General features: G+C 36.8%; 1 protein-coding gene across 4 annotated transcripts in view; it reads right to left on the bottom strand.

Annotated features, from left to right (window-relative positions):
• LYST (lysosomal trafficking regulator) overlaps nucleotides 1-22,808 on the bottom strand; it is a 67,365-nt gene that overhangs the window by 6,665 nt on the left and 37,892 nt on the right. For 2 of the 4 annotated variants that reach the window (XM_035899695.1, XM_009644129.2), the window contains 23 exons: nucleotides 22,361-22,591; nucleotides 21,270-21,436; nucleotides 20,617-20,769; nucleotides 18,991-19,182; nucleotides 18,196-18,374; nucleotides 16,794-17,000; nucleotides 15,296-15,472; nucleotides 14,742-14,818; nucleotides 13,615-13,803; nucleotides 12,770-12,915; nucleotides 12,591-12,687; nucleotides 11,858-11,919; nucleotides 11,436-11,491; nucleotides 10,260-10,412; nucleotides 9,688-9,932; nucleotides 8,896-8,962; nucleotides 7,859-8,015; nucleotides 7,331-7,471; nucleotides 6,706-6,923; nucleotides 5,138-5,368; nucleotides 4,248-4,437; nucleotides 3,203-3,339; nucleotides 2,355-2,453 (listed from right to left, as the gene is read on the bottom strand). In XM_035899695.1, coding sequence (XP_035755588.1) covers nucleotides 2,355-2,453; nucleotides 3,203-3,339; nucleotides 4,248-4,437; nucleotides 5,138-5,368; nucleotides 6,706-6,923; nucleotides 7,331-7,471; nucleotides 7,859-8,015; nucleotides 8,896-8,962; nucleotides 9,688-9,932; nucleotides 10,260-10,412; nucleotides 11,436-11,491; nucleotides 11,858-11,919; nucleotides 12,591-12,687; nucleotides 12,770-12,915; nucleotides 13,615-13,803; nucleotides 14,742-14,818; nucleotides 15,296-15,472; nucleotides 16,794-17,000; nucleotides 18,196-18,374; nucleotides 18,991-19,182; nucleotides 20,617-20,769; nucleotides 21,270-21,436; nucleotides 22,361-22,591 — 3,571 coding nt within the window. Of the gene's footprint in view, nucleotides 1-2,354; nucleotides 2,454-3,202; nucleotides 3,340-4,247; nucleotides 4,438-5,137; nucleotides 5,369-6,705; nucleotides 6,924-7,330; nucleotides 7,472-7,858; nucleotides 8,016-8,895; nucleotides 8,980-9,687; nucleotides 9,933-10,259; nucleotides 10,413-11,435; nucleotides 11,492-11,857; nucleotides 11,920-12,590; nucleotides 12,688-12,769; nucleotides 12,916-13,614; nucleotides 13,804-14,741; nucleotides 14,819-15,295; nucleotides 15,473-16,793; nucleotides 17,001-18,195; nucleotides 18,375-18,990; nucleotides 19,183-20,616; nucleotides 20,770-21,269; nucleotides 21,437-22,360; nucleotides 22,592-22,808 lie in introns of those variants that run through there. The other 2 variants (XM_035899696.1, XM_035899697.1) reach the window with 2 other exon arrangements.

Below are 22,808 nucleotides of genomic sequence, written 5' to 3'. Positions count from 1 at the left end.
TACTGAATTTTTCCGTAACAGCAACAATCAAGACTTCTGATTTTCTGAAGAACAATTGATTTTGATGATCCTTTTACTGTGTTTCTCCCACCTCCTTTTAAGTGTTTGCTGTTGATCTTCATTTCAACACCTGAACTGAAAGCAGGATTCACCTTTAACAGCTTCTCTATAGCACCAATAGCAATGGTTTATTGATTCTTCTCTGGGTTATTGCAATATTGTAATGAAACAAGCTGGAATTTTAGCACCAACTGTATTAAGGTCTAGTAAGTTATGAAATAATTACCTCATGCCTAGAACACCATCTGCTTTTTACTTCCCGCTTGCTTTTAGATGAAAACCACTAAACCAGTATCTAGATGTGGAAAAACATACAGGTATGTATCTACCTTTAAATAGCAGTTCTTTCTGTTGGTTAACCTAAATGATTGGCTACAGCACTCAAGTGGAGAATTTAAATGATCACTGCCCAGTTTTACTCAAACAGATTATTAAAGTGCTCTCTTTCTGTTTGCAAGACAACTCTAATAATTAGTCAGCAAGTGAAGGCTGGAGTAATTTGTACAACCAGAAAACCTTGGCTGAGGTTTTCATGAAGGTATGATTTATTGTAAAGATAGATGACAGTTTCAACTCAGTACTTCATTAGTTTTCTTGACCGTCTTAAAGGCTAGGAAAAACAGTATCTGAAGTACAACACTGAAGTATTTTTGAATTCTGACAGCATGCCTTTGAATTCCCATAATCAATTAACAACATGGTATCTGTTTTATGCCTATGCATTGAATTTATATAAATGTGAAACAGGTCAAAATATTCATGTTTCAAGTACTGCATTATAACAGACTGTTCACTTTAATCACTGAACAGCTGACAAGATGCATAGAGAACAGATGCTAGGAAGCACATTTGCATTCCCTGCAGCCATGACTTGGGTAACTGACTCAACAACAGGAGCTACAAAATTGGCACAAGGTCAGTCTGCCTGGGGCATGTAAAACTGTCAGTGCTCAGAAATTCAGCAAAGATGGTCTCAAAGACAGTATCTGTGCAGCTGAACAAAAATCACTTGTTGCTAGGAAATGCAGGGAACTTAAGAATTACAACCCCACTACTAGTTTCTTTTTAGCATTGCAGAAGGCAAGTATATTAAATTTCTATTTTAGTACCTCAAAAAATTTTAACTGGAACCCAAGTCTCAGTACAGGTTATTTACAAGTTCACTGTTCTGGTGAGCAGTTAAGGTGCCCGAGTTAAGATCCAACTGACTGAAGCTTGCAAAACTCAAAGCTCCGGAAGGCTGAGTGGCAGATCACCAGATACTGGAAGAAAGCCAAGGAAGAAATCTGTGTTTGTGCTCTTCCCAGTCTAAACATCTGCCGTTTGCCACTGTTGAAAACAGGCAACTGGGTAGGCATAGCAGATCATACCAAGATTCCCTCTAGTCCATGCTAATGTAGTGATTCAAAAGCACCAAGAGTACAATACTACAAACATGTCTGGCAATAGCTGTAGCTGTATCAAGCTAAGTCTGAGAAATCAGTTTAATTTAGTTGTGGCTATGGGTTAATCCTGTAGACACACTTGAAATGACCTGTCAAGAAAGTTGCAAACTCTCTGTTAAAACTATGAAGAGCAGAAGTTACTGCTGGAAGAAGTCAGACAGAAGCTCAGAAAAACTCAGTCTGAACCCAGAAGATGAATTTTGAGTTCTATTTGTGTTTTCATACCATGCTTATTACCACATAGTATCAGTGCGATTTTTACTAGTATCTCAGTATCTTCCACTAACACATTAAGTAATGCAAGTTACTTTTCCCCCTTCCCTCCTCACAGTTTTATCCTTTGGGGAATATGACATGAAGAGGCTTAGTGGTTAATATAAACACTATCAGAGATTTCATCCCAGCTCCCTGTAGAAGTACCTTCTGCCTTTGAAATGCTTACTTTGGGGAAACACATCCACGGTTTCAGTTAAGGCTTTGAAAGGCTCTGTCGCCTTCACAGAAAAAGTTACTCCTTAATGTAGGGAGCTTCATTGTGTCAGAGTGCTTCAATGCCAAGCCCTTGCCTGAATACAGTCAGAGCCGTACGTGTAATCAGTTACGCACCCAGATGACGAGGGCTGACTAAAGGCTAGCACTATGCGAACAACAGCTTAAGAAAAACCCACAAATAAACATGCTGAGATAAACCTAGCAATGTCAAAGAGGAACCTTCAAAAGTAAATCCTAAGCACTTAATCTTTAGCAATTGTCCCAAATTCTCCTTTTCTCACTTTTCCTGTTAAAAAAAGACTGTAATAGTGAATACAGCTAAATCCTTAAATATAAATCCTGTCCAATGGAACTTACCGTATTGCTAGTGAATCTGTTCATATATGCTGTGATGACACCGGATTTACTACCTGTGAAGAGCTGACAACTGTCTGGCACCCAAGCACAACTTGTTACCTTGAAAAGACATAACAAAGCCAGAAAAAATTTGAACAGAAACTATTCTAACTGCTATTTTCATTATGCCATAGCATTTGGTCAAACTGATTCTTTATTGGTTAGCCTAAGAAACGCTAAAGAAATCCAAGAGTTAAAATATACCTGCTCTGGGTCATATTTGCTATCACTTCAGAAACAAAGTAAAGAGGGAAACTGCATAGCCCAGAATTCACAGCCAAAGAACAGTGAACTACTGCAGACTTCCAGAGCTACACAGCCACATCTTCAGCCAAAAATCTCTTCAGTAGAATCTTGCCAACCATTGGAGTGTAATGGAGATTATGCAGTGTTCCCTAACAATCTTTTAGACAATCTTTTTCAGAGGAATCCTAAACTATAGTGGAGTTCTGCTTCTAATGTGAGGCATCCACAAATTTTTCCTATATTAATTTTTCTTGGCACAGAATGTAAGCTTTTATAAATCCACACCAATGTTCCATAGGAGAGAAAAGCTACAAAAATCAAATGCATTCAAAGGGATCTTTACCTAGTACAGGAACACATCCAGGAGCAAGATACACTGGAGCAATGAGGGACACATTCCAAAGGAGAATCAAACAGATTAAAACCAGTTCTGTTTGGATGCTTATCTCCAAGAAAAATGAAAGCAAGAATACCTACTGCCAAGTCAGGCCACCACTTAAACTAGCAATATTACATCGAAGACCAAGAGACTGATTTTTTTTTTTTTTTTTTTTTTTTTTTACCTGATGGAACTGTGAACTCTGTATAAAATTTACTGGAGGCTCACTCTGCTTGCTTTTCAGTCGTAAAATGTTATCAGCATATCCCCAGCTCAGGATAGCCGACCATTGAATATCAGTACTGTGCATGCTTCTCACACCTGAGGGAAGGCATATAATACCGTGTCACATACACAACCAAAGAGCTGATCACTTTAATAGTCAACAATAAAAATCTCAGGTCCACGTTTTACCACAAGCTAGGATATAAAAAACTCCCAAGTTTCAAAGCAAGGTATTTTCTGTTAGGCTATGGCTTATTCTATAATGTACTATAAGCAAACACAGTTTTCAGAGACTATGTCAACAGTCAGTGTTCTCCAAAGACAATCTGCAACCTGGACAAAGCTTTTTTTTCCCGGAAATGGCGCGTCTATTGGGAGTGGAGAAAAGGGGAAGAGGCTGACAATACTTCCTAGCTAGAGAATTCAAGGAGAATGTTACTTATTTTTTGTTGACTAAATGTGAAGCCATTTATTTTTAACACACCTTCACTAGTGCATGTTACAAAGACAACAAGAGTATGAGAACCTATTCGTACATTATCAATAAGAATCCCTCCAAGAAGTTTCTCTGAAAGCAGAAGATCCTTCACCTCTGCTTTTTACTGATAACTTTCCTCAATCTCTGCCTCTAAAAACCATTCCTTTAATTCTCCTTTCTGTTGCCACATGTTCTTTTCACCTGTTCTTCAGTTCTTCTTGGACTGAATCTGCTGGGAAATTCTAAAGTTAAATCCTCATGCTTCAGTCTCTTTAATGAAAAAAAGATCAACTTAATTACAGGATGCCTCTATGTAGTTTTGAAAATTACAAGTAAAATTCCACACCTCGAAGAAAGATGCACACATGTGGAAGCTGTTACTGGATTTCTAAATCAATCTTTGGCAAAAGAGACTAAATTTGGGAAGTTCCCTGGAGAATAATAGTAACATTATATTTCTTTTTTTTTGATGACTCATTTTTGTATGTACGTATCACGCATGTAGAGAATAAGCACGAATTCATACCTTGCTCTTTGCTATATATCATCAAAAGGCAAAACTTGCGGGACAAACCGCAGATAGCTTTAGTTGGTAAAGCCTGGAGAGTGCCAAACCTTTCTCCATGTGGTTGGCTAAAGCAGACAACAGGATCTGGAGCAGTTGGGGAACCAACATATTCTCCCCACTTCAAGCCTTTTATCCATGGTAATGGACTCTAAAACAAGAACAAATAAGATTCAGATCAAAAGGTGGTAAAAAGTTTTCAGAAAAATATTATCTCTTTAGTAAGGGAGAATCATTCATAACACATTCCCGTAAGCAATCACGTGATAAGTACTGCTGAAGTATTCTAAAAATACCAGAAAGACAAGTATGAAGCACTGTAGTATCATCAGAACAACTATTATCTTTAAGGGAGTTCTCCCACTTCTTTATGGGCTGAAATAGCAAGCTTGTAGTTCAAGTAGTTTAGGGAAAAATACTGATTTCTTTAAATGCAAGGATTTGATTTCTCACTGGACTTTAGGGAAAACAAGCATTTGAAGTGAAGAAAGCTGAACTGTCCTACAGACAATGAAAAAGTTGAGGATGGAAGAAAGCACAGTACATGTTTACCTACTATAGGTTTGCACACAGATTCCAGAATTCATCACTGAAAGTATAAAACTGGTTAAGTGAAACATTTTCCAACACCTATTTGCTACAAACAATATAAATTCAGATCTGTTTGACACACAGTACAGCACAAATGCATGAAAATAATTTTCACTATCACTTCACTGATTTTGTGTATTTTCTTTACAGTACAATATGGGCAGTAAGTTGCAGCTTTAGGAAGGAAACTAAACATAAGGGTACAATAATTACAGCACATGAACATTAATTAAACCACCTTACAAATCAAAATTACATACTGGATATATTATTTCTTTAGGGTGTTCTCTGGTTTCTCTGAAAGCAAACTGCACTAGTAGTCCCATGGCAGCAGGAAGTTCTCCTTCCATGATAAGCCTGGATCCAGGTCTGCTAACATGTGCTGCATGGAACAGCTGGCGAGGTGTTTGCCCGTATGTTTTTATCATTGTTTCAAGGGCTCTTCTCTGAACAGAATCCTCAACAGCAGAAACATCCATCCCAAAATAGGTCTAGAGAGAAAAAATTGAAAGAGTAAGAATAAGCTTGTCCAGTTTTGTCTTTGGGAAAGATTTCTCAACAGATGCACATGAATTTAGAAACAGACTCTTCAGTTCTCTGGTTAAGACTTGGGCCAGAAGCCATCCCACAATGGCTGTGCTGATCAAAGAGCCACTTCTTTATTGGAGATAACTGCCACTTTAAGATTTATCGTGTGAGCTGCTCCTACCCATATTCCATGACTAATTTCTGTCAAAGAGGTTTTCTTAGTAGACCTTTACTAGTTTGTGCAAAAACAGAAGCATTGCTGATAGTAAACAAAAAAAGTCGAGAAAGTTTGTTCTCTGTACCTCTAAATAACATATTAAACCTCTGGGTTAGGGTGGGGAGGGAGGAAGAACCTTCATATTTCAGGAGTGGAAATTCTTTCCTTTCTCTATTTGTCTTTCTCATGTCTCTCTAATTGTATACTACATACTTTTCCTCAGTCACACTGACAAAGGCCTTGACTTTTCACTTTAAAAAACAATGAATACAATCACACAAACTTAATAGTTGAAAGTTAAGGTAATAGCAACTAAATCAATATTTAAAGACAAAAAAAAAATCCGAAAAAGGAAGGAAAGCATCTGGATAGCTTTTTGAAAAGTAAAAAGCCACCACTGCCAAACGCTACTGTTTTATTAGCGCTTCCAGCTATAGAATGAACACTAAACACAGAGAACACATTTGAATGCATTTGAAACCAGGACTGCCTGGCTGAGCAAGCCTTGCGATAGTAAGGACTGCAGCTAGAGAATACAGAGATACCTGTGTTACAATTAAGTAGTGAAACTCTGGAATACTTTACATTAAATGAAGACTTATTTGGAATTAAATTTACTGGAGGGGAAGTGGTCATTAGAGGGATGAAACACAAGATGTATATGAAGGGAAGAACACAAATAATGAGCTCAGGACAAAATGAACTATTTTAACAGTCTCAAAAGCTGCAGTACAATCTGCCTAAATAAAAGGCTTCTTTTGAATGAGACAGAAACAGGTACACACAAATGCAATACCTGTTTACCACTGCAAACAACTATCCAGAAGGTCTAAGACCCATGCCTGATCATCTCCATTGCCCATCTCAAGGCAAGAAAGATGAACAGAAATTCGCAAACCCTCACAACAGTCCCCAGGATCTTATCCGCTGTGCACTGAAATGGTTAAAGCCTTTTCTTATTCAACACTTCATGAGCAAGGGATCTTGCTTCACACTGGATGCTTTCCAAGCAAGTCAGATTGAACTTTCCCCCATTAAATTACTAAGTACAATGAACAAACACACTGCTTAGCAAATACTTACTGCAGGATGAAAGACATTAATAGCCTGAACAGAGGCCTTGCCTTTCTGCTTATAACCAAACACCAAGTCAATCCAGTGACAGATTGTCTGGGAAACGTGGTCAGACTCCAAAGCCTGACGATGAATCAAGATGAATAGACGAGGATCGTTACGAGCCCAAGGTGGAAGATTGACATGATTAACTCTGTCACCATTTTGACGTACTCCAAAATCAAAACCTAGAAACACGGAGTGAATGTTCCAACATTTTAGTTGGCAGTAACTTCAAAAAGATCATTATAGGGTTCTATGAAAGCTAACTGTTAAGCACAGTGATTGCTGATCAACAAAGCAGCACCATTAACAAATCCCCTGCCAAATACATTCAAACTGTACATACTCATTCAAATGGACAAATCAGACATTAGGAAACTCCTTTGCACCTCTGACATAATTATGAAAAAAACTTCCCTTAAGTCCTACATAACAGCTTTTGTAGCATATCCCACAAATTCATACCAGATTTCTCCCATACATCTACTGCTTAGCATATTCAGTCAATGGCTATAAATGTCCTCAGTTTCAACCCACAGGCTCAACTGTACAGCTGTTTTGGGTATATAGCTTTGGTATCCTCTTAGTATACCTTCTCTGTTAACCAGAAAGTCAGGAAGGTAGAAAAATTCTGGAATAAGCTCCTTTACGTCAGTCATTGATTCATATGAAGAGAGTCGCCAGGTTGTATTGGTAGAGTGAAAAGTTCTGTCTGGGATGTCAAAACTTTGATCTGTAAAGAAATCCAAACTGCATTTGTTACATCAGTGATGGACATGGTAACAGTTGCACATCTGCAACTTCAAGTAGTTAACTGCTCTCCAGTTATCTGAGAGCATTTAGAATTCTTCTATCTCAATTACTATGTGTTACACATGGACTGCAAGCCAAATATAGATCAGGTTTTTATTCTACATACACTGAGGTATAAATGTAAGATGTACAGCTTTATGGTCTAGCTTGATAATTTCAGAATGGATCTAATGTGAAACCATACCAGATTTAATTTTACTAAACTCAGCTATTTGGAATTGATAAGCTATGCTAAACAGAGTAACATACTGGGTCACTGGGACAAGGCCCAGATGTGAAAGGCAAGTGCAAGCAAAAGTAACCTTACCTTGATAGGCTAAAAACATTTTAGTGAAAGGTGGCAATCTAACTAGGAAATGAAGCACAGTTCCACTGTTGGAATAATGAGATCCATAATGATACGGCTGTACAGGGGGCATTGGATCATCTTCTCGTGCTCCTTTACGGTATTCTTCTTCTAAATACTAGAAAAGTAGTAGGAAAAAAAAATCTCAAGCGTCCTGGTTAGACTGCCTTCCAATAACAAAAATAAGAGCTTGCCTAAGTTGTTTACAAATAAAACTTAAACTTTTAGAGCAACATACATTCAAAAGTGATTTGGAATCAAATACATTTTAAGTGTCTAAAGACGTGATAACTTTTACAATCCAGTTAGGTGTCGAAGTCTTAAGCCAATTTAAATGTCTCATTTTCCATTATTTATTACTTTTGCTCTTTCTCCGCCCCTCCTTGTTTTCCAACACTGCAGAGTCATTGTACAGACTTTTCAATAGTAAATGGAAAAAACCAGCATTTGCAAATACACTAGATCCTGACGATATAGACGTAAGTTTGAAGGTCCAGCTTGAGATGCTTTCCACACTCAGTATGTTGTTATTTCCTACAGCCCTTAAAACATTCTGAAGAGCAAAAATCAAAGAGCACTGTAATAATAGTAGGGCATGTTAAATTAACAAGGTACTTGAGGGAAAACAGTTTTTCTGTTATCAAACAGAGAATAGCCACAAGTTCCACTTAAGTAATTTCAAATAAACAGCAATTAGTTACCTTCCTGATCTTTAGGCATTTTTAAATATATGTATGTTCATATGTAAGAAGCTATCAATTTTACCTCTTCAGCAGTATCACATGGCAAGACTAAATCGATTTATAATTTCAGGTACAGAAACAGACAAACAGAGGTTCCAAGCATGCTATAAAACAATTCCCAGGAAATGCAGCATACTGGAAATAAGACTTCCATAGACATAAAATACTGGATTTGTGGTTTCTTTTCCCCCATCGCTATATGTTAAAAAAATTAAAGCACAGGAAAAGGCAAGAAACAGAAGTTATCCAGATTACCTTGTACGTATCCACATAACGATCCTCTTTTTCTTTAGACTGCACGGCTATTGGTTTGACCAGATTTCTGTAACAGAAGTAGTACTGATATCTTGTCATTTTTATAAAGATGTTGATTCACACCATTTAATAATGCATTATTAAGAATAGTGCCTTTAGTATCATGAAAAGGACAAGTAAAACTCAGTAGCACTTCACAAGAGAGTTCAGAAAATAAAAAGGCCACTTTTACTTAGTGCTAAAGGCAAACTCAGATCCACAGGCTACCCCACAGCACAGTAACAATGTCAAATCAAGGGCATCATATAAAGGCAAAGGCTTTGTGCACACAAATGCTAAATCAGTTTAACAGAAATTTGTTAGGGTGAGACAATTCACTTGGATCTATTCACAATTAAGACAATATGATTTTGTAACAGGGAAAATATTTTACAATATTATTTTCTTTTGTATTTGATTTTTGCTAATCAGCCTGGACGTCTTTAGTCACATGAATTTAAACATACGGCTTTTATTTAAATCGGTGGACTATCCATATCATATTAAGACGGTATACGAGTCCAATTCACAGCATCCTTTGAATATACACACTCATAATACTATACATTTTATTTAAATGTCTGAAGCGAAGCAGCCACTTATTGTAAAATGCCCAAGCTGCTATGGATGAGGCTTGTCCCTGAATAGACCCATGCACATATGTGTGCAGTTTAGTACAATGAAATTAAAAAGCCATACTGGACAGTCAGTTCAAGTATTTGAAAATAACCCGTTCCAAACATTTCATATTACCTATATACTGATGGATCATTTAGGTCCAGCGTTTCGTTGGTGTAGTCAGAAAGTATAAAAGGAAATACTGGATATTGCATAAGATCATTGAAGGAACGGCCCGCATGTTTGTTTAAATGAGTCAAATATTCAAAGTTAGTAATCTGTCCTGTGCACCACAGGTGGGTCAAAGCAGTAATGTTTCCATATTCCAAAAGATTAGGCAAATTGTTAGTTAAGATGTTGTGGTACACATCGTCACGGACCTAGAAGAAAACACCATAGGTTTAATCATATAATTTAAAAAGCTTCAAACTTCTAGGACTTACTAAGTTCCTCTCGTTTTACACATTTCTGCTCTAATGGAATAACGTTTAGTATTACTAAGATTCTTTAATGTCTTAATACATCAGAGATGCGTTTTACAACATGACTGTGTTTGTCTAGCTGAGTGACTTTTTTTTTTTTCAAAGGTATTAAGCAGAATTTAATTAGTCCATGCAACAGGTCTCCTTAAACTAATGTGTGAATGTATGTGTTAGGAAGACACAGCAAAATGCTCCTAATGTTATTATCCATCAGTGCCACGTTACCTTTGTATTATCAAAAGCCAAGAGTAAAGTTCTACCATTTGTTAGAAATATTTCCACAGCATTGTCTCTCAACTGCCACCAGCGCTTATGAACTTCCTTTATTTCCTCATAGGTCCAAGAAAATGATGCTGGTTCAGTTTCTCCATGAAAACTCTGCAGAATTTGCAATTGACAAAAGTTATTTAAACAGTACATTTTTCCAAACAAGAAACCCTTCAATGGGGGCAATTTATAACCATACAGCATATCAGAAGGCAAACTTTTAATTTTGCTGTGATGCTTTAAGACATTGTTGTGATTTTCTTCATATGTTTCCCATCCTCCACTCTCTGCATCTCTGCAGTGGGCAGAACATCGTGCATGCTCCTCAGCTGCTCCAGTTCCCTATCCAACACTAGCACGCAATGCCATACTTTCAATGGCTCTTAAGCTAAAATATGGGACAGCCAACCAGAGCAAGCAAAGCTTTGCCATGAATCCCAATTCTGACAGTTCTATGAAGGACAAAGCACCAAAACAGTTGGTAACATCTTAAACCACAGGAGCTGTGTGCTTACTGGATGCAAGGAAGAGCTCCCTAAAAATAGTTTAAGGCTTTCAGCAGAATAAGCCGTATCTTTATTTTTTAAAAAATGTCTGTTGGATACATAAACCTTAATACATCAGAGCCTTTGTATATCTGAAGAATTAGGTCAGTTCCAGTTTCCTCCATGAAATGGTCCTCTCTTGTACAGGGTAAGGGGGGAGCTAGAACATCCTATTTAATGCACAATTCAAGAATTAGATGCTGTAGAGTACAGCACAATTCATACGCTTGTGAGCTTCTGCACTTCCTTGTGCTCCAGCTTCCAGTAAGGCAAGTTCTCAGGTGCAGATCAAAGCAAGCTCTGCGCATTGATGCTGATGAACTTGGAGCAATGGACAGCAAGGCGCAGAAGCCTCCCCACATCATCCCTTCCTCATTCCCTCCCAGCTCCAGGCCCACATCGTTCCCGTTTTCTGCTATCACCACCAATTCCCACAGCCAGGGGCAACAGAAGCAACACTGAACCCAAACTAATCAGTTGTCCACAGACCTTTAACTAGTACTCCAGCAACCTCAGTGACAGTAGACAAAAGCTACCCATGGTTATAGTTCGGAAAAATGAAAGCTGGACAATATGTTCTAATACTTACTGAATTTTCAATTGTGTCTGAAGCATTGTCTTCAACAAAATACATGCCACATTTTCCTGCAGGAAAAAACAGTTGCAAAAAGGTACATGATACTATTATTTGTATAATCCATCTTAATGTTAGGCAAACAGTGTCCAGGTGTTAAGAATACCAAGAATAGTACCTGGGCAAGACAGTACTTGACAGAAGTAGAATTTAGCATTCCACATCTTTGAGCAAGTGATCTGCAACTTTAAAACTTAACTACAGTCCACATAGCACTCATGTGAACAGTAAGAAGAAAGGCAAAACTGATCTATAAAGTATACAATCCTTAAGAAGTCAGGCAACAGCTCAATTACTTTAAAAATCAGCCAAGTTTGTATATACAGCAGATTCTTAAGACAAAAAGAATATTTGTAAGTACTGAAAATTCTACTTACCTAGCAACAGTTCACCAGCAGTCTCTCTAGAAGGTGCTACACTTATACATCTTCGATTAACTCTGAAATATTAAAGTGCATTATTGCTTACAGATTTATGTACCTTTCAGCACATACCTAAAACTAACAATCTCAAAGGCTACAGCTGAAGATAGACTTTTCAATACTGACTCTAATGGTTCAAATTGCAAGGAAGAAAAGAAAACAGAACCTCAACTTTCTAGACTTGCACATTAGTGTATTTGTGTTTATTTTTTTGTGTGTTCTCTGCAGTTTTTTTAGGCAGTATTAGCACCTGTAGTAGGTTAGGTAAATTGACACAACTTCAGAGAAACAGTAGTAAAAGCAGAGAGGATGAAAACACAGTTGGCTTTTGAACGTGATGGGATCTAGTAGCACTATCTTACATATTTAAGTGACAAATAAGTAAAGAAATCCCAACAAGTTTTCCCGCACATGTCCCATCCCCATATCACACAGGATGGTATTTGCTTTTACTGATTTTTGAAGTCATCGAGATAAGACTGTTTTAAGACTCAGAGAATGTACGTGTTTGTGGCTCTAATATTTTGCTTATGAGTATAGCAAAAAACCTACTATTTTTGATGTTTGTCTCTTATCTCACTTGATTTTTTTTTTTTGTTTATGCTTATTTACACAAAACAGTGAGGAGGACTGTTTCTTTGGAATGGGAGAAGGTGGGAAAGGGAGGTAAATGTTACCCAAACCTTACCTTATATGTTCACTTGCAGCTTTGTCCTTTACAGTGGAAGAGTGAGAAGAATGTGTTTTGTCTTCAAATAGGTAAGATAACGGGGTTTTTATCACACCTATTAAAAAAAAAAATCAAATATAATAAGGCACTAGTAGTCATTACAATTCAGATACACTCCTAGATGATGTTATAATTACCTTCCTGTTTCTGCCTGTCTGGGAGAAGGTACTTGTTTGGAATAGTTAGGTAGCACCTCTGCAAGCGGCGCCTCTCTCTGTTTGGGCCCTCTGTTGGATCCAGTTGCCAAGAAGTTGGGTAATAGATTGGGTCATACCAGAGCGCTCTGGAAAAAAAAAAAAAAGTTTGGCAGTAGAGGCAGTATAATGCTTATTCATTCTGTTTTCCTTTAAACAGTAGAAAGGTAGAAGTTTCACAGTAGTACAGTGGGCAATTATTTCTGAAAAAGTATCAAAAGACTGAGTTCTGTAGTTTATTTTCATGACTGACTACTTATGAGCTACTACTGTAAGGCTGCTCTTGAAGTTACTAATTCTGATGAAAACAGCAATAAAATGAGTCCAATACTATATTTTGAAAACTCAGCTGCTGCAAACACGATAAAATACTAATTCTGCATCGGCAAAAATGCCATTGTTTGGTTTCTTGTCAAGACTTAACATGTTTTTATCTATACAGGTTAGCAAACACAGTATCTTCATCCTAGCATGGATAACATTACCCTGTTGTCTTACTCCAGTGTAATGCAAAATATGACTTTATGACATTCTTCATTCTATTAGGCACAGCAAAATGTATCTGACAAGAACTTGTCTAAATGGCATAGAAATACTACTCAACTACTCACCCTAAAATAAGGGAATAAATCAAGTATTTTACAAGTCTTTAACCATCAGATGATTAGCAGAAGTAATTCTAATTTTAATACCATCTACATTTCATGTGCCTCTAGTTAGAACAAAAAGCACATTTCAGATATTGAGTCTCTCTCTTGTTTTTTCACTGAGATGAGAGAATAACTTACCGGTCATGGGTAAGCTGCTGAACAAGTTCCTGCCAATGTCTGCTGGCACTTAGCTCTGCCTTATACATCCCCCTGATGTGCTGGATAACTTTCTTCCTTTCCATTCCTTGTGACAGAGACACAGCCTGTGTGATGTCTCCAGCTATTTTAGAAATGTCTTTAGATTTTGTATCCAGACGTTGAAAGAGACTGAGGAAAGAGTTGTGTTTCAAAATGTCAAATAAACACACTGAAGAGGGTAGGCAAGGCACCAAAAGCTTATAAAATACAATCACTTTGGCAGTAGAGATCCATAGTTCTTGCTACAGCAGATGCAGAGTAACTTAGCCTACATAATTTCCACGAGACTCATGAATACCTTCTGCTTCTTAGCCTTCAAAAAAGCTATTACTTGCCACCAAAGACAAGACAAGCCAATCAGAAGATCAATGGCTATATATTAGCATGCTTCACTAATTAGTGTATACTGATTACAATGAAAATCCGAGGTAAGAACAGTAATTTACCACTTCTCAAATATCTTAAGTTATTCAACATAGTGGAGTCTTATCACTTATCTGGACAGACTTGACTAAGCTGACCTTTACAGCTACTACAGTTGCCTGCATCAAAGCAATGTGTGCGTCTCGGATGTGATTTTTATGGCAGAGCCTGAAATATAGATTAATGGAAACAACCTCTTAATCTACCACAAACTACCTAAATTTACATTACATCAAGTAGCAGTAGTCTACGTAGCTTACAAGTGTTCAAACACTATGCTGAATATAATTATATTTTATTCATTGAAGATCAGGGTTAGTTGCTAGGACATTTGCCTTACATTTGATTGCACAGATCACAGCAACAGGAGAGATGATTGGAAAGATACAACAGCTGTAAAACTAAGGGTAAAGTGCCAAATGTGCAAAAAACCAGTTCAGTACTCTGAAGTTCACACAATGCCATTTATTATACAACCTATCAAAACACATATACTTACAATCAAGCTGGTATTGTAACAGCAAAATAAAACCCTGACAGCTAGCAGTGCTGTTAATTTGAAAAACATCTATAATAATCACATAGGCAACTTTGCAACAGGGTATGCTGAACAGAGAACATTTGCACAGAGTTCCTGCACTTACTTTTGCCGATTATTAGCCATTGTCTTCTCCCAAGCAGCTTTATTTACAACTTCTTCCATCTCATATTTCTTCTGATCCTGAATGGAAATTTTATGCATTACTTTTTTTTTTTCAGGTGGATGAAATAAGGAGCAAAGACTAAAGTATACGCCAATTTAAAAAAGAAAGACTGACAAAAATGGTCAACTGGTATCTTCACAGCATTTAAGACCATGAAGTTACTGTGGGTTTATTATATTTATATATAATTTTATAATTTTTTTGCAAGGAACCATAAAAATTATTTTTTCCTGATAGTGAGAGATCCTAGTAGCTTATTATGAACTCCCACTTTTGCCTAGGTTAAGTAATATGCTTAACCAAGAAGCATTAACATGAGCTTCCTGTGAAGCATTGAGTATATGTGACATGAACATTCAGAACCCAAAGAGAATCCCCAAAAGCGTAAGCCATGCACCAAGCAAACAGAAAGCTGCCTGCAGTAAAACTCTGACCCCATACAACAGACAATTGTCTCAAACCCAGTTTTTGAAGTAAAGCTTTTATTCACAAACCTCTTTCAAAGTTTTTATTAGATCTTGTTTTGGTCGTGGGCTCAGGGGAATGCATTTATAGCCACAACATTTTAATGTATTCACAAAATCTCCTGCTGCTCTTTGTTCTTCTTTGGTCATTTCACCGCTGTGATTGTGCATTAGCTCATATAAATAGAGCACTAACTTAGGTCCATGCTAAAAGATGAAGAGAAGGGAAGAGAGGAAAAAATGTATGGTCATTCTCATTTCCACAATACAATATTGAGCAATTTTTTCCTTCAACTTTATTCCGTTTTCTAGTCAGCCTGGACAGGTTTCTCCTACTAATTTTTCTGTGGCTTGAAGAAAACAGCTGCTTCAGTGTTTGAAGACAAACTTTTATAAAACTAGAAAGAACATACTGAAGTTAATCCTCCACATAATAAAACCTCCCCCAGCATCTTGTGACTTCTTAAATGGCCGAAGGAAGGAAAGCCAAGTTTCTTTCCCAAATGCTCAGCTCCTGTAGCCTTGTTTATACTTCAGGAAATAGGTGCCAGACACTATTAATTTTGCATGCCAAGTTTGCTACACTGTGTTTGATTAACAAAATTAGAGCTGACAGGTAATGAAGTTAAGCATACACAGGCCATAAACGCACTCAACATGACACTCCCCCAAAAAAGCCATTGCTAATATATCAGCTGTTTTCTTACTGGTGAAAGCATCAATTTAATTGAATAATGTATATGTGATTAGAAATGCGTAAGTGTCATAGGTTCATCTAATAAGTACTTTCTCTCCTTAGTATACAGTGACAAACTGTTGCATGTCTTACATCGTTTGTTTCATTCTTGCAATTCCTGAAGATCTCAAACAGCAACATTCCTACCCAATTCCTGAACATGGCTTTAAGAAATGCTTTCCCTCAAGCTTGCAGTAACAGAGTATGATCAAAAAAGCTTTTTCCTGACAAACCCAGAAAAGCAAGAAGCTATTCAGCTATTTGAGTTAAGAACATGGAATACACAATCCCACTTTAAAAATTAATAAAGGGTAAATAATAAAAGATAGAGTACTGCTTTGATTGAGGACTGACTGCCTCAAAATCTAGAGGCAATCAGTTCTTATAAGTTTCAGAAAGTCTGCAGTTAGAGTTCCAAGGCAAGGGTAATTCCTTCATTAATCTGCTTTTTCAGGGTACCTTAGCATTCTCAGTAAAATTCCCCATATTAAAACTAGTATCACCTTTTGTTTCTGAACTTCACATAATATGTATTATTTGATGCCCTACAGAGTCAACACATCCAGATGTAATCCTATCTTGCCTCTTACAAAATTATCTACCCTCAGTATAACACAGCAATTGCAGAGGTACACACAGGCATTGTGTATGAGACTGCTTTGTTGTTACACTAAACATTGCCAAACCAGCAGTGAACACCTTTAGCCACATGAAGTTCCAAATAATGGTAAAATTTAAACAAAAAATTGAATATGGGTTTTACAAACTACTCTCAAACACTCTTGAGCTTACTTGCAAAGTTGGGCTAAGACAGTCACGCATAATCTCTTGATGGTTTACTTCATGTGCCATCTCCAAAGCCTGCTTTCTTCCTTGCAGTGGCCTTGCCGGAGACAAGTTGTGCACAAGAAGCCTGCCAAGTTGCGTACGGAATGTATCCTTACATGACAAGAGGATTCTCTTCCACTGCTGCTTCGGTGTGTTCATTCTGCTGGTGCCCTAAATACAAGAGATAATTTTTTAATATTACAGGGTTAGGGCTTCCTTTTACGAAGCTTGTCATGTTACAAAACAAACAGTTAATATGAACAAAATGTAAGACAATAAAGATTTCTCTACCAAAACAGTGCTTAACTTTAGTTTACTGATTATTATTATGGGTTAAAAGGCATTCTACAAAAAACAAAATAAGGGTTTGTTCATTCTAATAAAATAAGCATTTTTCTCTGTCTGCCAATATTAGGAATGCAACTCCTAGCTAAACTGGATATTCAGTCAGAGGGACTATACAACAATCCAAAAAGTGAAAATTGTGATGTAGGGGGTTTAAAAAAAATATCAAAAGGGCTTTTTGTTTGCTTATTTTAATGAATAGCCCTCCTATATTAATCCCTAGTTTCTCAATGGATTACCTCAAAAGATTAGAAACCAGGCATTGGATTGAGGTGCTTGTGCTCACAAGAAGAAACCTGCCATCTTTGAAAAGTTTGAAAAGTACTCCAAGTATGGCATGATGGAATGATAATAGACTTAAACTTAACTTTCCAGAGCTAGAAAGAAAATTAGGTTGAGCTACTTTTTATAAAGATGGCCTAAGGGAAATAAAGAGGCAAGAAGCAGCAAGTTAAGTTTTCCAACATCATCATTTCAAATTACCCAAGAGAAACCTGATCACCTTGGAAAGGTTGACAAGCTAACACCCATACGCTAGAAAAGAAAACTGAGCCCTTCAGCAACAATTGGAGAAAAAAAAAAAAAAAAAAAAAAAAAAAAAAAAGAGAGTTCCCCCCGTTACATCACTAACTCTAAAATATATTCTAGGCACAAATTGCTCAGAAACCCTCCATCATCTAGTGGATGCACAGCAGATCTTGTTTTATAGGCTCCAGCAAACTTAAACCTTGAGGTCTAGAGACAAAGCAAAATTGTGGACTACACAGACATCTGTTTAACCTTTGTGTGCTTGTTCAAGAAGGAGGATTTTGCTAAATGTTAAGGTAAAAATCATAATAGATGCATTTATTATCTTACAGCTGCAGAATAACTGGGAAGCTGAACAGAGTTTAGTGCCACAGCTGAATTGAGAGACGCAGTATGAAAAGCATTTATGGACAGAAGATTTTATGCATAAGAATTTCCTAATAAAGGAACTTTATGAAATACGCTTTAATGTGGACAACATCTAACTACTTACAACAGATACTTTGATTCCTTCCACCAACATTTTGAACATCTCTTTGAGAAAAGGATTTGTTCTGTTCGGCAGTTCTTGCTGGCTTTCTTCGTCAGGAACCTCCATCTGGTATGCTGAAAGTCTGCTTTGACTTGTGGTTTCTGTTATACCCAGTACATCAAGGCACTCTTCAGTAGATGCTTAAAATTTCAGAGGCACATATTGATCAGTATCATCTCAAGCAAAACAATGATCCCTTAGTTGGCATTAAATCAAATACTGACTTTGCCACTATGCTTACCATACTTTTTTTATTTTAACTATCAAAAAGTATTCCTTATTTCAATTGCTTTTTGAGCCAATTTATTCAGCATTTACAGTTAATCACAGAGCCATTCAACTATTTGTCCCACATGCTGAACTCTTTCTCTTGCTTCTGTGGCATTTGAACTAGCCCCCAAAGTCATCAAGTCTTCCTAATAAATGTAGCTATTTCACAGAAACATGCAAGCTGATGCATTTTAAGAGAGCAGATGCTCCCTTTGGCAGAGTTAAATCTTCAGGTAATAAATTGAGGCAGTTAACGCATGAAGGGACTAACATAGAATTAAAATTACTTGTTCAGTTCATTCAGATAAAAACCATATCCAGATTGTCGGTTACATAACACAGACAAATAACAGAGAATGATGTTTTATCGTTAAATCCATTAAACTAGCATCAATGGCATTACTTTCCCCTCAAACACTTCAACACAAATCCCTTTTTCATATAGCACTATTGGCTCTGTCAAACAGAAACGAAAAGAAATCCTACCTAAATAAATTAGTCTGTTAACAGCTAGAACAGTTAGCCTCTGTAACCTTTGCACAAACTCAGTCTCAGTGGCTTGGATGGGATTTTCTTGGCTCATTCTCCGCTGCATCATCATGTTGAATTCCTCACTTGCTAGTGAACGCATTTTCATCAGCAGAGCATCAGACTGAGCAAGTGAAAACTTTCTGGAGCCTTTAAGTAGAGAAGCATTAATAGCATCCTACTAAAACGCACAAAAAATTAATCACTCAGCAACTGCTTTCATCCAGAGAGTTCATTTAAGGAAACAGAACATTTGAAATCTATTAAAATTGAAGGGAACATAAATGTCATTTAGGTGTCTGTCCGTTTCTTTTAAAAGCTCTTCTATTTCAAAATAAAAATATAAAATTCAAGAAGTAATACCATGAAATTAGTTTGTCTTAGTATCAGATTTATTGTAAAACTTGCATATTTTTGTGTAAAGCAGATTCTAAAAAAGTTACTTTTATTCCTGTTTTTACTGTATAGTTAGGATAAAGGATTAAAAATTACCGATACAAAAAAAAATTATTGCATGTTGGAAACTAGCTTTATTAGTACCAATGAGGAGTCAGTTATACTAACAGCTTAAACAGATTTTGTACCATGCCCATTGCCACTAATTTTGATAGAAGTTATTAGTTCTAGCTTATAAGAATATTCCTTAAAGTTTTCTTGAAATGAACTGGTGGACCTTGATTGTACTTGTTTCTTTCAGAAATAACTGTATTTTTTATTGACCTTTAGTGCCTTACCAGATTCACTAATATAGAAATATTTTCATGATATTTAGTAGGCTGATGGAGAGGAGCCTTGAAAGCTGACCATACCAAGACAAACATTCTCATGGTAAACAGGGAATAATAGTGGTTTGTGCAGTTTTTTTGGGTTTGTATTTGAGTTTTTTTAAAAAAATGTCAGGTTTTAAAATTATATCTTTCAAAGTCTTAAACACAGCTTCATTTATATGAGACATACAAATTCAATTTCTAGCCAGAAGACTCCAAAACCTTTACAGAATGATTCACAAGCTATCAAACACAGAGAAAGTATTACTGCTACAGCTAGAATTGCACAAATGTTTTACAAGCACAACCACAGTGGAATATAGGAATCTCACGTTCCCAACTATTAATTTGGAGTGCCAAGTATTTACTTCAGGATGATCACTTGTTAAAAGTTGTGCAACAATGCAATCCCCACATCACAGCTGTGTTACAAGTTACAAGCACTAACTTTACTTTAGTATTTCCCCTATTGTGAAGTTGGCTATTAAAACCACTATGAATGACTTTAAAAACATCTTTACTAAGCAACTTGTGAATTGAAGATAATCACAAAAGAAGGTAATATCTGGCTTTAGAAACTGCAGTGAGAATAAGGGGACTGAGGTTTCCTTTTCATGCCCCACTCCCTCCTCCTAATACAAAAACCCCAAAAGTTCAAAATGGGTACAGGCTACACCATTCTAAGAGAAATATTTATTTATATAGCAAATCCACAGAAAAAGCAAAGCAACAGGACTTGCTTGTATCACTGAAATTACAGCTTGAATGTAATACAATACAGGACAAAGTACAAGAATGCTACACTTTTGCTACTCACCAGCAATGCCTTTACGCTTTTGAAACATTGCACGATATGGCAGAGATGGTGATGGGACTGAACTGGCCTGCTCCTGAGCATCCTGGTTTGCTGTGGTTTTTATTAATTCAATAGCTGCTTGAAGAACTCTTAACTGCAGAACCACTGCCATATCTACAGAGAAAGGCATACAAAGGACATAATGATGTGCTTTACATATCCTCAAGAATTTTTACCAGATCTTTGTCAAAAGTAAAAGGACACAGCACAACATGTCAAGAGCTGTAAAACTCTAGATTCCATGGAAGTCACACAGAAAGTCACCTCGCTATTCCAGATACAGATGGTACACAAGTGAGTTCTCAAGGAAGAGCCACTGAATTTGTTTTCTCTGAAATAAGCTAAATGAAACCGTATAGAACATTTCCCTTTAAATACCCTTAATGAACTTTTACAGTCACTGTTTGTTCAGATTAGCAGTACATAATTCTCTAGCACAAGGCACACTCCTGAAGGAAACTACTACTCTGAGAACCACTTAGAAGAGAAAGAAGATCCATCACCAGAAGACTCCCCCTTCTCCCTCGGCAGGAATATTAATTTAAAGAAAAATCAAGTGGGAGAGGGATTTACTTCTCCAGTCCCGTGACCCCAAAAATAAGCAGATAACTTACTTTGCATCCTTGCATTTTTACTATTTTGAAGATGACCCAGCAGCACAATGAGGTCTTCGACAACACGAAAATACTGAGAACCTGAGGAGCTGCAGGCATGAATTGCAACTGCTACCAGCAGCTGCTGTATATCGCATGCAAGTAACTTGTAGTCATTCAAGGGAATGCTGCAAACAAAGTTGTAGTTACCAGAAACGTGACAATTCTAGTAGACTGTAACCCATCACAAGATCCATTACTATTCCCCTTGCTACTTCTGCCAACCGAACCTAATTATAATATCGTACTAAATATAAGTATGTTACTGCTGAAGGCTAGAAATTGTGATCAAAGACACCTCTTCAGTATTAGCTTTGGCAGATGGGATGCCTGCAAATCTTTGAAATCTGATAATAATACAACATTGCTTTTCCAATAAAACTTTGTTAAATTTTAATGTTAGAATATCTCAGAGTTAAAGAACAGGTCTGAAATCCTGTATTTCTCAAAAAATCAGGATCTCATTTTGTAACAATGCTGAACTAAAACTATACTGGGGTAAAAAAGAAATCTGTATTTCTTCAGGATACCAACTAATGAAATAAATGAACAAAACCCCACCTCTCCTTCCTTCACTGTATAACCGTTCTTAAAGTACAGAATGTTTGTAATTAATGAAGTAATTTTAGTTACTCAAAATCTCAAATATTAAAGTGACAGGCAGCACAGGAGCGGCTTTTTCCGCAGTTTTGACATTGGCTATAGATACAGTAGAATGCTACTGTCTCCTGGGCCTTTATCTTACTGTTCAGGTGAGTTTTATTAGGAAAAGCATCCAAAGCACACACAACATGACAAACTTGCATTTTAAAGTGTCGTTTCACTTGAAAGTTTAAGGTATGGAAAGAACATTTTATATTCCATTGTTTGAACTGAATATCTAAATGTTAACTTTCACTTACAGGTATAATTAAAGCTGAAAACCTCAAAAACAGTGTTTCTTGTACATGGTCTCTGATCATTTTATAAAGTAGAACAAATACAATACAGTAATTTTTGCTGGACTTAAGGTTGTGCCTGGACTATTTTATAGCAACTGATACAATACTCACTTAGTTTCCAGTCCGTTGAGAGCAGCCAGTGTATTACACAACACGTACAGCAAACCGTTATCAAGCAGTAGGTCTGCAACTTTTGAGCAGGAATTTATGATTTGCAGCAGGAGACAGAAGCAGTTATGCAGCAGAACATTATCATACAGAGAATTCTCTATAAGACCCAGAACAGGAATGACACACCATTTTTGAAAGAGTCCAACATTCTTGACATCTTCCAGATCAAATCTATTAACATAAATGTAAGTGAGTGACATGCTTAAAATAACAACTTGGCATATGCAGCTAGTATACCAGTCTATGCCTTTATTTTGGCAAAGATGTAGACGGCAATTTCATACATTTCACTGCAGTAACAATGCCTGTCTACTAAAGGAAGTAAGAGCAAAATAAAACACTTCAAAGAGCCACAAGGAAATTAAGTGCCAAAAAGCGTATCTGAAGC

This window comes from Egretta garzetta, unplaced genomic scaffold (assembly GCF_000687185.1).
Source record: "Egretta garzetta isolate BGI_Z169 unplaced genomic scaffold, ASM68718v1 scaffold118, whole genome shotgun sequence".
In the NCBI taxonomy this organism is placed as follows: domain Eukaryota; kingdom Metazoa; phylum Chordata; class Aves; order Pelecaniformes; family Ardeidae; genus Egretta; species Egretta garzetta.
This window is presented reverse-complemented; position numbering and strand designations above follow the sequence as displayed.